Source organism: Brachycentrus maculatus, unplaced genomic scaffold (genome assembly GCF_059751285.1).
Source record: "Brachycentrus maculatus isolate JH-2025_06_01 unplaced genomic scaffold, ASM5975128v1 h1tg000010l, whole genome shotgun sequence".
Classification (NCBI taxonomy): Eukaryota; Metazoa; Arthropoda; class Insecta; order Trichoptera; family Brachycentridae; genus Brachycentrus; species Brachycentrus maculatus.
The window spans coordinates 1,058,399-1,072,126 of record NW_028280764.1 but is presented as its reverse complement, the minus strand read 5'-3'; the positions used below and the strand labels follow the sequence as shown (position 1 = coordinate 1,072,126).

Below are 13,728 nucleotides of genomic sequence, written 5' to 3'. Positions count from 1 at the left end.
ATTTTTTAAATATACTAAATATTTTTCAATTGGAGAAAAAACCTTCAGGTTTTACCTAAAAAGATCTGTTGCACAGGAAAAAGTTCAATAAGTGGCTTGATATTTATTTTTAATACATTTCATTATATTCTTAAACTTTAAAAACGATCTCCTGAAAAACCATGTTTTTTTTATATATGACGTTATTGAAAGGAGTGAGCGTTATATAATATTCCCTATAAGTAATTTCCATTACTCGTATGTATGTACATACGGTGTTTGAAAATGATGCGGAATGCATCGAAACACGTGTCACAATAGATTTTAAGAAACGTTGGTACTTACTAAGTAAAACTTAAATTAATAAAGGATAGATTTTACCACAAAATGACTGCCGAATCAATTAATGAAATTATTGTGGTACTCAAGCGACCTTACCTTTTGCTGTTCCATTTCACCGAATGCTCGTTGTGTTGTCGCAGGGCTGCGCAAGGTGTACCCCTACTACTTCACGTTCACCACGTTCACGAAGGGGCGCTGGGTCGGCGAGCGCATCCTGGACGTGTTCGCGCGCGAGTTCCGCGCGCACCCCGCCGCGGAGTACGAGCGCTGCGTGCGCGCCGGCACGCTCACCGTCAACTACGACCGCGTGCCGCCCGACTACCGCCTGCGCCACAACGACCTCCTGGCCAACGTCGTCCACAGGTAACGTCACAACAAACCCCTCTTATCAAGGCACTCGTAGGTTGTTAGATCACCCCTTGCCTCATCTTACCTCGCATAAAATGTATATTGTAGGCTTACCAATATTTTGTGTCATCATATGAAAAGTTCGACTCGACCCAAAAGTACAGCACGTTAAACAAAACTCTGTTTTGAACAAATGCAACCATTTCAAGTTTGAAGTATTTTATTTATTTATTTAGGTGATGATTATTTTTTACACTGTCGTGTGAAAAAACATGAAATATAATTTAGACAATGCATTGAGTAATAAAGTGTTTTTTTATTGAATTTGTAATATGAGTTGTTTTTCTAGACAATTGTTTCATTTTAAGGGGATCTCCCGATTCTCTAAAAATTCCCGCCAAGCAGTAATATGTGTCTTGAATCTACGAAAAAAGTACCCACCTTTAAAATATTTTCATTTTTGTTTTTCTTTCTTTAGTTCGTAACACAATTTTCATGTACTCATATAGATACTGTTATAAGTGGTCATACTTTAAATGCTTACTTTTATTGGTTTTTAATTTACGAATGTTCCTTTGTTAATAATAAGAAATATCTTTAAATATTAAGAAATAGATATACTGTTTTTTTATGACATTGTAACATCGCGTGACATCTCACTATTGGACTGTATAATTGAATTGAAATTGTAATCACTCAATTTATTACTTTTTATCAATGTGCAAACAAAAAAATTATGTACTTCTTTTACACAATATGAAAGTATTTGTCATAAAGTAGATTATTCAATCTTTTGTTCTAATAATTTTCTTAATAATTACTATTACTTCTGAAATATTAGAATCCCTTTGTTTAACGTGCTGTACCTACATAAATGCATCATTATACGTATCATCTAACATGGTTATCACTTTAAACACAAATAATAAAATGCCAATTACTGAGAGCACTTCACGAAGGGTTCCAGCTTTTAATCAAGACAGTTATCCAGGTATGTAACCTAGATTCCAATATTTTTTACTTGCCTCTAACTTCCGAGGAGCAGGTTCGAGCGCTGGAACATCCAAGTGTGCCACCTAACTGAAAGAATTCCACATATTCAGAATTCCAAACAGGTAGAGACTCAAATAGTGTGCATGCCAATGTCTGTTTTTTGACATTTTGAAGATCTGGTCATTTTGTATTTAGCCTCGGGTATCTGCGTGGAATGTTATCATTATTATTTTTTTATTTCCAAATTAAAGTTAATATAGACGAATATTTTATACTACGAGTACGAGACTTGCCCCCGAAGCTTAAAAGTAATTAACTTACTTTTTGTAATTTACAATAATAAAAAGATACCCCCCCGAATCCAATGTCTTGTCTTATGTGACACTTAATGCCAAAATGTGACAAATAAACGTAAAATGTGTATTATGTTTATATAATATATTATACTTACTACGTTTTAATTTAACGATGTTATTGACTAAATTTTCCCAAAGTCGAGATACGTATATGTAAAACATGTTTTGTAATAAATTACAGACGTAAATGTAAAAAGGTAAACATAAATTATTTAATTTAAAGTTTTACCTTACTCACCGCATTGTAATTGTATATTGTGGCAGATTCAAAATATGTTCGCTTAGAACAGTAATAATTCATGAATACAATATGGTATAACTTATTGATATTCCATCAAAACAAAATGAGGGAAATTTTGTTCGTTTATAATAACATTTATTATTTTGTATTGAATAATTTTAATGTTAAGTAATTCATATATTCAATAAATGAATATTATTAATTTTTAATTGATAAACTAAATTGAATTATAATTTATTAACGAATTCAATGTTTCGAATTCATAATAAGGGATTATCATAGTTTCATTTTAGAAAATTTCGAAATAAAAACTGTTTCTTAATTTAAAAGTTATAATATAGTGATCCCAGTTGGTGATTGTACTAAATTAAATGTAAGTGTTGTAAAGTTCTAATTGAAACTTATTTGTAGGCGTTTGACAATTTGGATAAAAAGTTTTAATTACTCCAGATTCTCTCACTCTCCTTTATTGCTGTAATACGCAACACTGAATTTTAATAACAGCGGCGCGATAGCTGAAAATTTATTCATTCTCCCGAAATGTATGTTCGTTCGCTTTCAATAAATATTTTCACCGTCATCTGCTGTGAGCTGTGATTTATTAAATTTTTTATCGGTCAAAATTTTCATCAAATGTTTTCACGTGAAGTTTCACGTCGTGTTTTCATCAACGGAAAACCGACGTTTGTATTACAACACAATTTTTCATAATTCTGTCACACACTGCATCAACGGAAAATTTCTATTTTATATTTTTCCTTTCTTACCTTTGCACAATTCCCGCAATTGTGTTTCGCAATAGTTTTTTTTTCAGATATTTTTTTAATCATGTCAACCCGCGTCTACGCACGTCGTTTTTCCATATTTTTTCTTCTCCATTTATTTTTATTTTTCTACTAATTTATTATTTTTTTCCATCAATCGGACATCAAATATAAATACAAGATTTTTATAAAAAGAATTGGTAAAAATAAATGTTATTTATTTGTATATGCAATTTTAGCCCAGTTTTTTTTATGTAATAAATAACATTTTTATGTACTAAAAATTTTAAGATATTTAATATAAATAATCGTACGATTTCTTGTTAAAGCCCTTTTCATTATATATTTAAAATAATGGGATCGGTAAAGAGACAATAAGGAAAATATTTACAATTTAATCACACAAGAAAAGCAAATACGTAATTAACAGATTTAGTAATTATCTCAAGAAGATGTAAAACCATGAATTAATTCAAAATTTACTCAAATTAATTACAGAAATGAGAAAATATAACATTTCCATTTATTTGAAAACATTATTAAGCGCAAGGGTTTTAGACTTTCAATTAATTAATTTTCACTCCTATTTCTTTTGTATAATCAAGATTATATTTTCTTAAGCCTCTTTATTATTTAAGTATATTTTCTCAGCGGGAGAATTTTTCACTGATTTATTTTAATACTCCGCATTGGGATCTCATAAGAATTCTTAAACTTACTTTTTATGAAAATGACTTTTTCTTTCAATTATTTACCTCCCCGTCTGCGATTGCAAGGATATAAAGAATCATCCATAAAATATTTTTTCACGAATATGTGTCTCATATTTCCTTTTTTTTAAACTTTTAATTATTCATTTTTTTATTATTACTCACTTTGTAATTTGTATGTTTAATAGAAGTAAAAATATATATCATAGTTAATTTTTCGGAAAAAAAAACTCAGTACTTTTTTGTTTATGTTTTTATTTTGTACGTCGGGTATTTTTAGCTGTGGAGCATTGAGTGAATACTATTATGAACACATGAACATTACGCTCATATCATTATGTCCGTTACTGATATGTCATTTGCCTAACCCCAGTTAACGTATTCTGGTGTTTCCGTCTTTAGAAACTAGCTGCGGTAAATCTGCATCTTTACCACGTCGATGCCGTGCATGAAATACCCTTGGAATAAACATATGCTCGGAATAGGCTACCAGGGGTGTAGCCAGGGTGTAACTTCTGACAGTGACAGATAAAGTTTAATAAGCCGCCTTTAATATCCGCTCCGGGAGTGCCTCCCCTGGGTTCTATACCGTTTCTATCCCTTACTTATTCTTCGGGTCTATTACTCCCATTTTATCCCCTTTCAACAATTTTAGGATTTCAGTTACTTAATACGGTTCATTTATTTGCTCACCAATCTTAGATATGTTCATGTCAATAGGTACTACAACAAAGTAACTTAATGTAATTAATTTTAACTATATTGGTAGTTTCGTGGGGTTTTAAAAGTAAGTATAATAATTTATAAAGAAACAATTAACATACTTACGCACTTATTCGTATATTGTTAATGAAATCAATTCAGCAATAAAATAATTATACTTATTTACGAAAAGTACGTAAACTTAAAATGATACGATAAAACTTAAAGTTATATTATATATTTTTTTTTATTTAAATTTAATTTAGGATAAGAAAATGACGGGATTTAGTCTAGTATTCAATTTCTACCATATGGTCTTTGCGGCTACATTGACTGGCCTTTTTACATATTAGCTACAATTAATAGAATGACATGCTGGATATCACATATGTATTTATAAGTCAAAAGACCCTTTTTCACGTATTTCTATAGTCAAAAGTCTATCAGCATCAAACCGTACAATCAAGATCTCTTCGTTTGTTACTATGATTTTCTGTTGGAAATTGGTGCCTTCGCATGCACCAACACCCACAATCCTGCTGGGGGTTTTACTTTTTATATTACCTGAATTTTTTAGGCATCCAAACTCTTTGCTTTGATCATAATACGCCTATAATGTAAGAGCTATGCTATAATATAAAGAGTAGAATAACTGACAACAGAAATGTTTTGAACCAACAAGCACACAAAGAAAGTATTTGATCAACCACTAATTAGGTTATTTTCAATTCATTCACCAGATTTCGAATAATCGGCTTTGTCGGCCGTTTATACTGACCGAACAAATCTCCAAACGCACGAAATGCAAACCGCACAAATCAGTTTCTGAAAAATGTTTCTTTTCACTTAAATGCGCCACCTAATAACGAAGGCCACGGTGACAAATGAGAATATTTATTTTTTTTTCGCGATAATACCATGGTAGCAGTAGTGTGAGCCATGAAAACCTTAAAACTTGTGGGAAAACCTTATAATATGTATTGATTGGCGCATTTGACTTCATAGTTACGTTTTGACGTCCTTAGTGCCTTCCTTGTCCTTCGTCCTTGGTCCTTGGTTTTGATCCAGGCACTTTTTTCGTTACTCATAATGGATCTTGAAAAACTAGTCGTATACTGTTTTTTTCTTTTATCTAACAGTAAAAGCCGATACAACTATACTTGAACTCTTTCAGGAAAACTCTGAGTTTTGGCAACCGTTGTTATGTTTCAGTATCTAACGGTCCTTATGTTTTATTAGTTTTGTATCAATAAATTGACTTGTTGTCTCATAATTGTTGGGTTTTACAACAAAAACAAAAATACCTGTTCTAGGGACGTTGGTCGGTAAAAGATTTTCAGATTTAGTAATAAACATATTCCTAATCATTTACTAGTAATTCTGTACTTTTTCAATAAATGCAGCGACCCACGTACCATTACTTGTGAATCTACATAGTACTAATAACGGAAGATGTGTGTAAATGTATGTGAAATTTGAGATACTTTATATTTATCAAGTACGAGCTTATACAATTCTCCCTATTTCAAACCTTAAGGGCTTTTAGGTGCGTAACTCAGCTGAATTAGGTTATTGAATGTATCGAGTTTTCATATAAATGGTTTTTACTGACAGGCAACAATTCAAAGCGAACTTCCCTCAAACCACCCGCTACCTCTCTAGTACTATTCCCGCTCCCGGATATTACATGATGAGATTTTAATGTCCGTTATCTCTGTACTCACACACATGGTTTATGACCCACCATTTAATAAAGCTGTATGAAAGTATCATCAAATAAAGCGAGTCATATTATTCATCCATTTGCAACGTTATAATATTTTCGTTGAACTTTATATATATATATATATATATATATATATATATATATATATATATATATATATATATATATATATATATATATATATATATATATATTTAAATATATATATGTATATATATATATATATATATATATATATATATATATATATATATATATATATATATATATATATATATATATATATATATATATATATATATATATATATATATATATATATATATATATATATATATATATATATATATATATATATATATTTATATATGTATATATATGATTTCACTACGTCGGTATGATTCAGCGTCTTATGCACTATTAGGAGCGGTTAACGGTTAGATTATATTACGTTTTTTTTATTTGTTAGACAAAGATTCGAAGGGCAAACAACTTTGATGTAAAATGTTTTTAAAAAAATACATCATTAAATCCATCATAATACATTAAACCTTCATCATGATGTTGTATGTATGCTGTCTTTAATATGATATCTCCAAATTTCTTAAAGTAAATCATATATTTTTTAACTGAACAATCATTTAAATTAAACGTTGCTTATTGAATTCATCATTGCATTAAACATCCCTCCCCCTCTCTCGTCCATAACAAAATACCGTGATATCTAAATCTCCATAATGGCAAGGACATTTTACACTTTGCGTTATGTGTTATTCCAAACAGATATCATTAACACTTATAGGTAACAGTTCCGCATAAAAAATAACTTTCACTCAAAAACGGACATCAAAATGTAAACCTTTTTAACATACCTCTACTTTGAAGTCAGTTTTGCAAGCGGGAAAAATCGATCCTTACAAAAATCTTTTACAAAGCGATGTTTTTTAGTTTATTAGTACAGCAATAGGCTCTTTCCATGCGCCACAAAATTATAGTCATTGTGTTGCGAGTATTATACTCCATACGATCGTATTTACTAGTACATATGCTCCCGCTTTTTTTTGAAGGAGGTCCTCATCTATTTTAGTTGGCTGTCTACGACAATTCGATTAATATTTTTTTTATTTTCAAAACAAACAATTGTAAATAAAATAATTATCTGTATACCTTTCAAACAGGGGCGTCCCGTATAGGCAGAAAAGCAGTGCCTATCCTAACTTACCCGCGTGACATAAAAACGCAACCAATACTTACCCTACCTTACTAATTAGTACAAGCCTACCTTACTTCCTACCTTTACTACCTACCCTAATCAATTCTTTACGCACGCCACTGCTTTCAAGTAATATCATTAGAATCCTAAAAATTTGCTTTAATATTCAGTTCATTTCAAACAGTATCCCCGATTTATTCAAACACCCGATTGTTTTATTGAAAGATAATTCCTATTTTCTTTCTTTTATTCGCAGCAATATAACGTTCCATTTTTTACAGTATCAGAACATCACTGTAAATTTTATGAGCAGACACTCGATCGGGTGATGTATACAATTTGGGTCAAATATATTTTGATAATATGGCACTAGAATTTCCCAAACTCGGTATTGTTTTGAGTCTTAATTCTCCTCCGCGATTACAACATTCCGTTCCGCTGAAAACTTTTCATCCTTCTGAATGACTACACCCCAATAACGACAGCAGTCTAACGACAATCGGAAGTCCGCCAATCAGAGCATCGAGCGCGCATAGAAACGGAAAATATCCGCGCGGGGGGTAGTGCGAGCGCTTCCAGGCATTACAATATTACAAACCCACCACTTTCCCGGAAATTTATTCTCTGAATACGGTATACATGTATATTGTTCGGTGTACACTTATGTTCATTTGCGGTAGTGCTTGTGTTGTTAGAATTGACGCCATTATAATTTACGAGCAATTTTTCACCATGTGCCCGCATCATAGTGACGTCAATGTGCTGTGAGAATAATATCGATATGGTTCTCGTATAACGTTTACTGTATGGTTATTTTAACTTTTTAGACACTTTGGCGTTTAGTATTATTTTATGTTACTTGCAAGCCGAGACTGTTGAAACAAAATTTTGCTTTTTTTTATTGATCAATTTTCATGCTTTATGCCTCAAAAACCTGATTGAATACCCACTTCTACTCCTTGGCGTCGGTGATGTTGATGTCATTGTTTAAAGATTACCATTTCAATTTATTTGATTTTTCCGTTTTAAAAAAAAATTCTCGTTTTACCCTTCCGTATGCTTTTCTTGTGACGATTTATTTCTCAAGACATTCCTTATTATATTTTTTGGGGCGTGTGTGTTTTGCAGAATTCCTTACTAAATTTGGCATAACAAGGCAAATCAACCCTTGAGCTCCCAAAAAATAGGTACGATATTTTGCCACGTACATGTATTGAAAACCAGTCTTTTTTTTCTCTTATAAAGTATCATACCTTCCTCATTCTTTCGCTCACATATCTCATATTTCATTATTCATTTATTTATTTGATCATTTATATAGCTCCGATTTCGTTAGAAATTGTTTCAAAGGCGCTTCAGAATATACAGAAATTTTAACATTTAAAACGACGTCACTAAATACTTATTCTTCGCATCAATATATAAAATGTAATATTATGGGACGATACTTGAATTGTCAGACTGATCGCCTGGTTTCATGTAATTAACGAATAAGATAAGACAGCTTCGATAAGATGCAGTGTTCTATGCGTCATTGGGTGCAGATACAGGTTCGTAGAAGAAATTTAGTTAAAGGACTTTCTGTAAACAATTCATTCACGTTATCAAAGGACATCTTTATTCATTAGCACCACTCTATTCAATAAACGATGTCTATCTTGTACCTAGTCCATAATATGTTGTCGGGTCTCCGGAGGGGTCAGTACCTTAATATGTCCAGAGTGGCAGCACCCCTCCTCGCCGCCGCCCTCCCGCTGCCGCCCCAGCCCATGTTACATTTCTCAGGGCAGACAACCCCGGTCCTTGTATCTGCTAATGCGACAATGGGATAGAACCGCTTTAGTCCGTCTCCCGCGATCACAGTTTGTGTGACAGCTCGCTTGTCAAACTTGCCTCAATTTGCTGAAAAGGGTCCCCCTCGTATTCGGGTGTCCAAACTTAATTATTAATACGCGGTTCTGTGTTTGGCCGACGATAAAAAATGATCCGCATTTGTCTAATGGCCGTGAATAACGCCACCAGATCCAAATAATGTTCCGCTATTATAACTGGACCACTTCGCTCGATTATGTTGAAAATACTCTCTCGTAGTCAGTTTTTTTGTTACACCCAGATTATCGCGCGGTTTAAACCGATAACAAAACATTATTCACATAACAAATGACACCATTTCGAAATCACAATTTTCAGAGGTCCATCGCATCTCGAATACGTCACATTATTTTTATTGTAAATGACATCAATAATTATCACAGCGCATACTTATTTTTTTAACAAACCATAAATTAATTTTATCAATTTTCATTCCAAAATATTATATATTATCGTTAATCATTTTTCTAAGTTATGGTAATATGTTACATATTAAAGTGAATTGAAAATTCATATTGTTTTATATCGACCTTGACGATTATTGTGTCCCCACTCATGCGTTGTAGTTGGTAGTTGATCATGCTAATCGGCTTGTCTTACTTCGTCAATATTTTCTCCCTTACACTCACGTCGAGAAATTAAAATAAAAACAAATGTAGGTTGTGTAATGTTGTGTCGAGAACAACAACGACTGGTTATAGGTTAAAGCGAAATTCCATGTAAATCTGTTCCAAGTTAAGGGATTATACTCGCCTAAATTAGCGCAGGTAAACAATTTCCCCAGCAGAGCACTCTACTCGAATGAAAAACTTTCCTATCCTTTTTTAGTAAAAGTAATCTGTTCATTTGTTTGTCCAAATCGTTTTTTTTTTGTTACCATAGACAGTCTAGTCGTGTTTATTTTTATAAATCAATTTCAATTATTTTCGTCTTTATTGCGCGTGCAAAGTATACAAAGAAATGTTTATGATTTGACATTTTATTTTTTTTCAATGATTTGCCGTGAAAATTGTTCGCCTATTTCTCTAAATATATATTTATCAAAATGGTAAGATAAATTATTTGTAAAAAAAGTGTGTCTATATTTGGACATTTAAAAATATAAATAGATATTTTATTCGCAAATACGAATTTCATTTTACATTTCTAAGAGTTTTAATTATTTTTCCCTTAATTTTATTATAATTTCTCGTTATTATAAACCCCAACTCGTTTCAATTAAAAGTATATTTTAATTTTAATATATAATTATATTCTTTATACATACTCATTCATCGTATGGTTTTAAGATAAATATTTGATTAAATTCAAGTAATTTTTACACCAGATAATTAATGAAAATTACTTTAATTTATTAATTTTGAAATTCAAATACTTTTTCACAGTCTGAGCGCTTGAAATTCTTTCATTAATTACTCTTCACTTCATCGAATCGAATTACGAAAACTCGGAAAGAAGATGTTATTGTCTCAATTAGAATCCAAAATTGACTTTTTTTATTTTTACTTTGAATAAGAACGTCTTTACTGAACGGATTTTCTTCTTATAAACGTATTGTTTAAAGTCAAATTTACTTTCAAGAAATTTATTGTTTAATTTTTATTATTTACATTGATTATGAAACGATTGGTAAAATTATTATTTTATTATTTTTACAGAAGCTGTTGGAAATTATTTTTATCACTTAAATAAAAATCACTTTAGTATTTTGAATAGGTTTTTTTTTCATTGTTGTTACTTAACAAACCATATTTTGTTTAATAAACGTTTTATTAGCGTAAAAAGATATACCTTCAAACTTAAAAAATGAACAACATGGACCTTTTTTGTACGTATTTTTCGTTTTCCAACATATAACATGAATTCATTAAACGACATTTAAACTACACATGTGAGACGTGCGTATTATAGGTTCTCGTATAAATATGTACATATGTATCCTAAATATTATACCTATTAAAAACGTAGTGGAATTCATATCTTCCCATGATGCGAGTATACATGGTAGGTCTGCACACCATTGATTACTTTCGAGAATTCTTCAGGGACGAATGGAGCGACTCCAACGGTTTATCCTTTAAAATAAGATCATGAAATTTTATATCTTTTCTTTAACATCAAACTACCATCATGCATACTTGCTATAAAATGTTACTGAATATGTACATAACATATATTATATGTAAGTACATACGAGTATGTCAACATACTTCCATATCGTTGTGAAATAACGTAGATTTTGCGTATTTTGTAGTAACTCAGAACAGAAACAATACAATATTTCATAGAAAATCGTAAAATATTGTCTTTAAATTAACCATTGTGAACACAATTCAAATAATTTTAATACATGTGTATTATTTTCGTTCATACATATGAGAATAATTTTTTTTTACTTGTACTTATTATGTCAATATGATGTTACATTATGCTTATTTTTGATCAACGCAACAATAAAAAAAATTGAATATTGAAAGCATTAACTTCGTGGATCATAGTGATATAATATTTTGAGAAATAAAAAGACCTTGTTTTTTGATCCACTCACAATTTTATTAAAAACCAACTAGTTTCGGCAACAACCTGTTGCCCTCTTCAGGGTTTATTTTATGAGTTATAAAATAAACCTCTCAAAATAAGAAGGGGGGAAAATACTTTTGCTTAAGAGTTCATACATTAAATAAAGATTTTTTCGTTAGTTTATTTTGTTTATATTCTTTTAATTTAATCATCGTTATTTCGCTTCATGATATTATTTCTTATGTTATTTGATGGCCAGAAAACTGTGTCTTGTCGTAATTTCTGTCAATGTTTCAATCAAAACCTGTCACGATAATTTCACTCAAACATTTCCACATTCAACAAATTAAATCTGACATTTCTTACACATGTATAGGTACATTGGTAAGTTCCACACGGTGTATTGTTTATGAAAGGGGAAAGTTTGACAGAAGGGGTGTTGCGAAATCTTCGTACGTCTGCTGATGTAAGAAGGTAAGTCTTTTGCCATTTTGGACACGTTTGCATCCATCTTGGGACTAAAGGGAAGTTACACAATCTTCCAAGACTTGTAAGTAACATTGGAGATGGCGTAGAAAGAGAAAAGGTATTTATTAACCGTTTTTATTTATTTATGAAACAGAATTGTTGTAAAAATCTCTTATGCTTTTTTGTGTACATGGTTTTGCGTTAGATTTTTATGACGTTATTATTTTTTTTATATTAAGTTTGAATTCCGTGATTCACTGGAAAAGATATTGATTTATATGAAATTTCAGAGTCAATGGTAAGTTACTGATATTAACGATTTGATATTTTATTTTGTTATACCAAAACATGCATTTTTTACTAACAAAATCATTATTTTTGTGTACCTAGTTATTGTATTCAAATTATTACTGAACAAACATTTACCAATATGTTTTTGAACTGACGAAAAGCTTATCATGGAATAAGGATATTATGTACGTTAGAAAATGCCAGTGTCAATTTTCGATAATTGTTTATCTATGAATAACGTGTTCCTTAATCATGCATTAAATATATCCCTACCTGCTAACAAATTTTATTACTTCTAAATAAATGGAGATCAAGATGTTTTAATACCAATTTTTCAATATTAGCTAATACTTGATATTTTAATTACCAATGTTAAAATAATAAAAATTAATTACTTTGTATTATTATTTCTGATATTAATTTATCTCGTTGAATATTCCCAATCGAATTTTATTCCGCTATGTATTATACATATATCCTCATTTATGTTAATTAGTTTCTTATTTCCCACAGTCCTCGTTTAAGTTAATATAAGCAACAAATCTCCCATTTCACTTCTCAATTAACTCACCTTTACCTCCCTAACCATTTAACTGTTTGTCTTTTAGGTCGTAAAATAAATTCTACTTTAACACGTAAACCTGTATGGAACTGTGAATACAGTAGCTTTATTAAGCAAACCCCAGTTCCCTTACCCCAGAGCCGTAGCTGCCAGCTATGCGTACATTAACTCGGCCCTTTGTTAGAAGACTAACTCCGCTCATCACAGCGCGATAGTCGTCACGTCACCCTTCCCGACACCTGTCACCCTGATACCTCGCCACCTTCCTGGCGGGACCCCGCCCGAATGTATGTGTGTCCGGTTCGCTAATTGTGCATTGGATTGCAGACACGAGGTTCCGGTGACCTGCCAACCTATCACCGTGGTGCACATGGACGAGGATATTGTGGTCGTCAACAAACCAGCCTCCATCCCTGTAAGTGGCTTATGAGACCGCCATCAGCTTCCACGCTACACCACACGTGTGCAAACACAACCCTTTCTGTGTTCCCGTACTTTGTGCATGTTTACTAATACTCATTTTGTATCTTTGTTTATGTTCTTTACATGTTTGCACGCTTCACCATTTCACTTCAAAATGTACATAGTATGTTTCCTGTATTATATTTTTCTTTCAGGTAATTTAGCCAAAATCATTCCTG

General features: G+C 31.5%; 1 protein-coding gene across 4 annotated transcripts in view; it reads left to right on the top strand.

Annotated features, from left to right (window-relative positions):
• The window catches only part of LOC148313543 (pseudouridylate synthase RPUSD2-like), a 181,125-nt gene that overhangs the window by 143,531 nt on the left and 23,866 nt on the right, over positions 1–13,728 (top strand). For all 4 annotated transcript variants that reach the window (XM_088261618.1, XM_088261608.1, XM_088261626.1 and 1 more), the window contains exons 5-6: positions 462–684; positions 13,415–13,502. In XM_088261618.1, the coding sequence (XP_088117744.1) occupies positions 462–684; positions 13,415–13,502 (311 nt within the window). The remainder of the gene's footprint in view (positions 1–461; positions 685–13,414; positions 13,503–13,728) is intronic.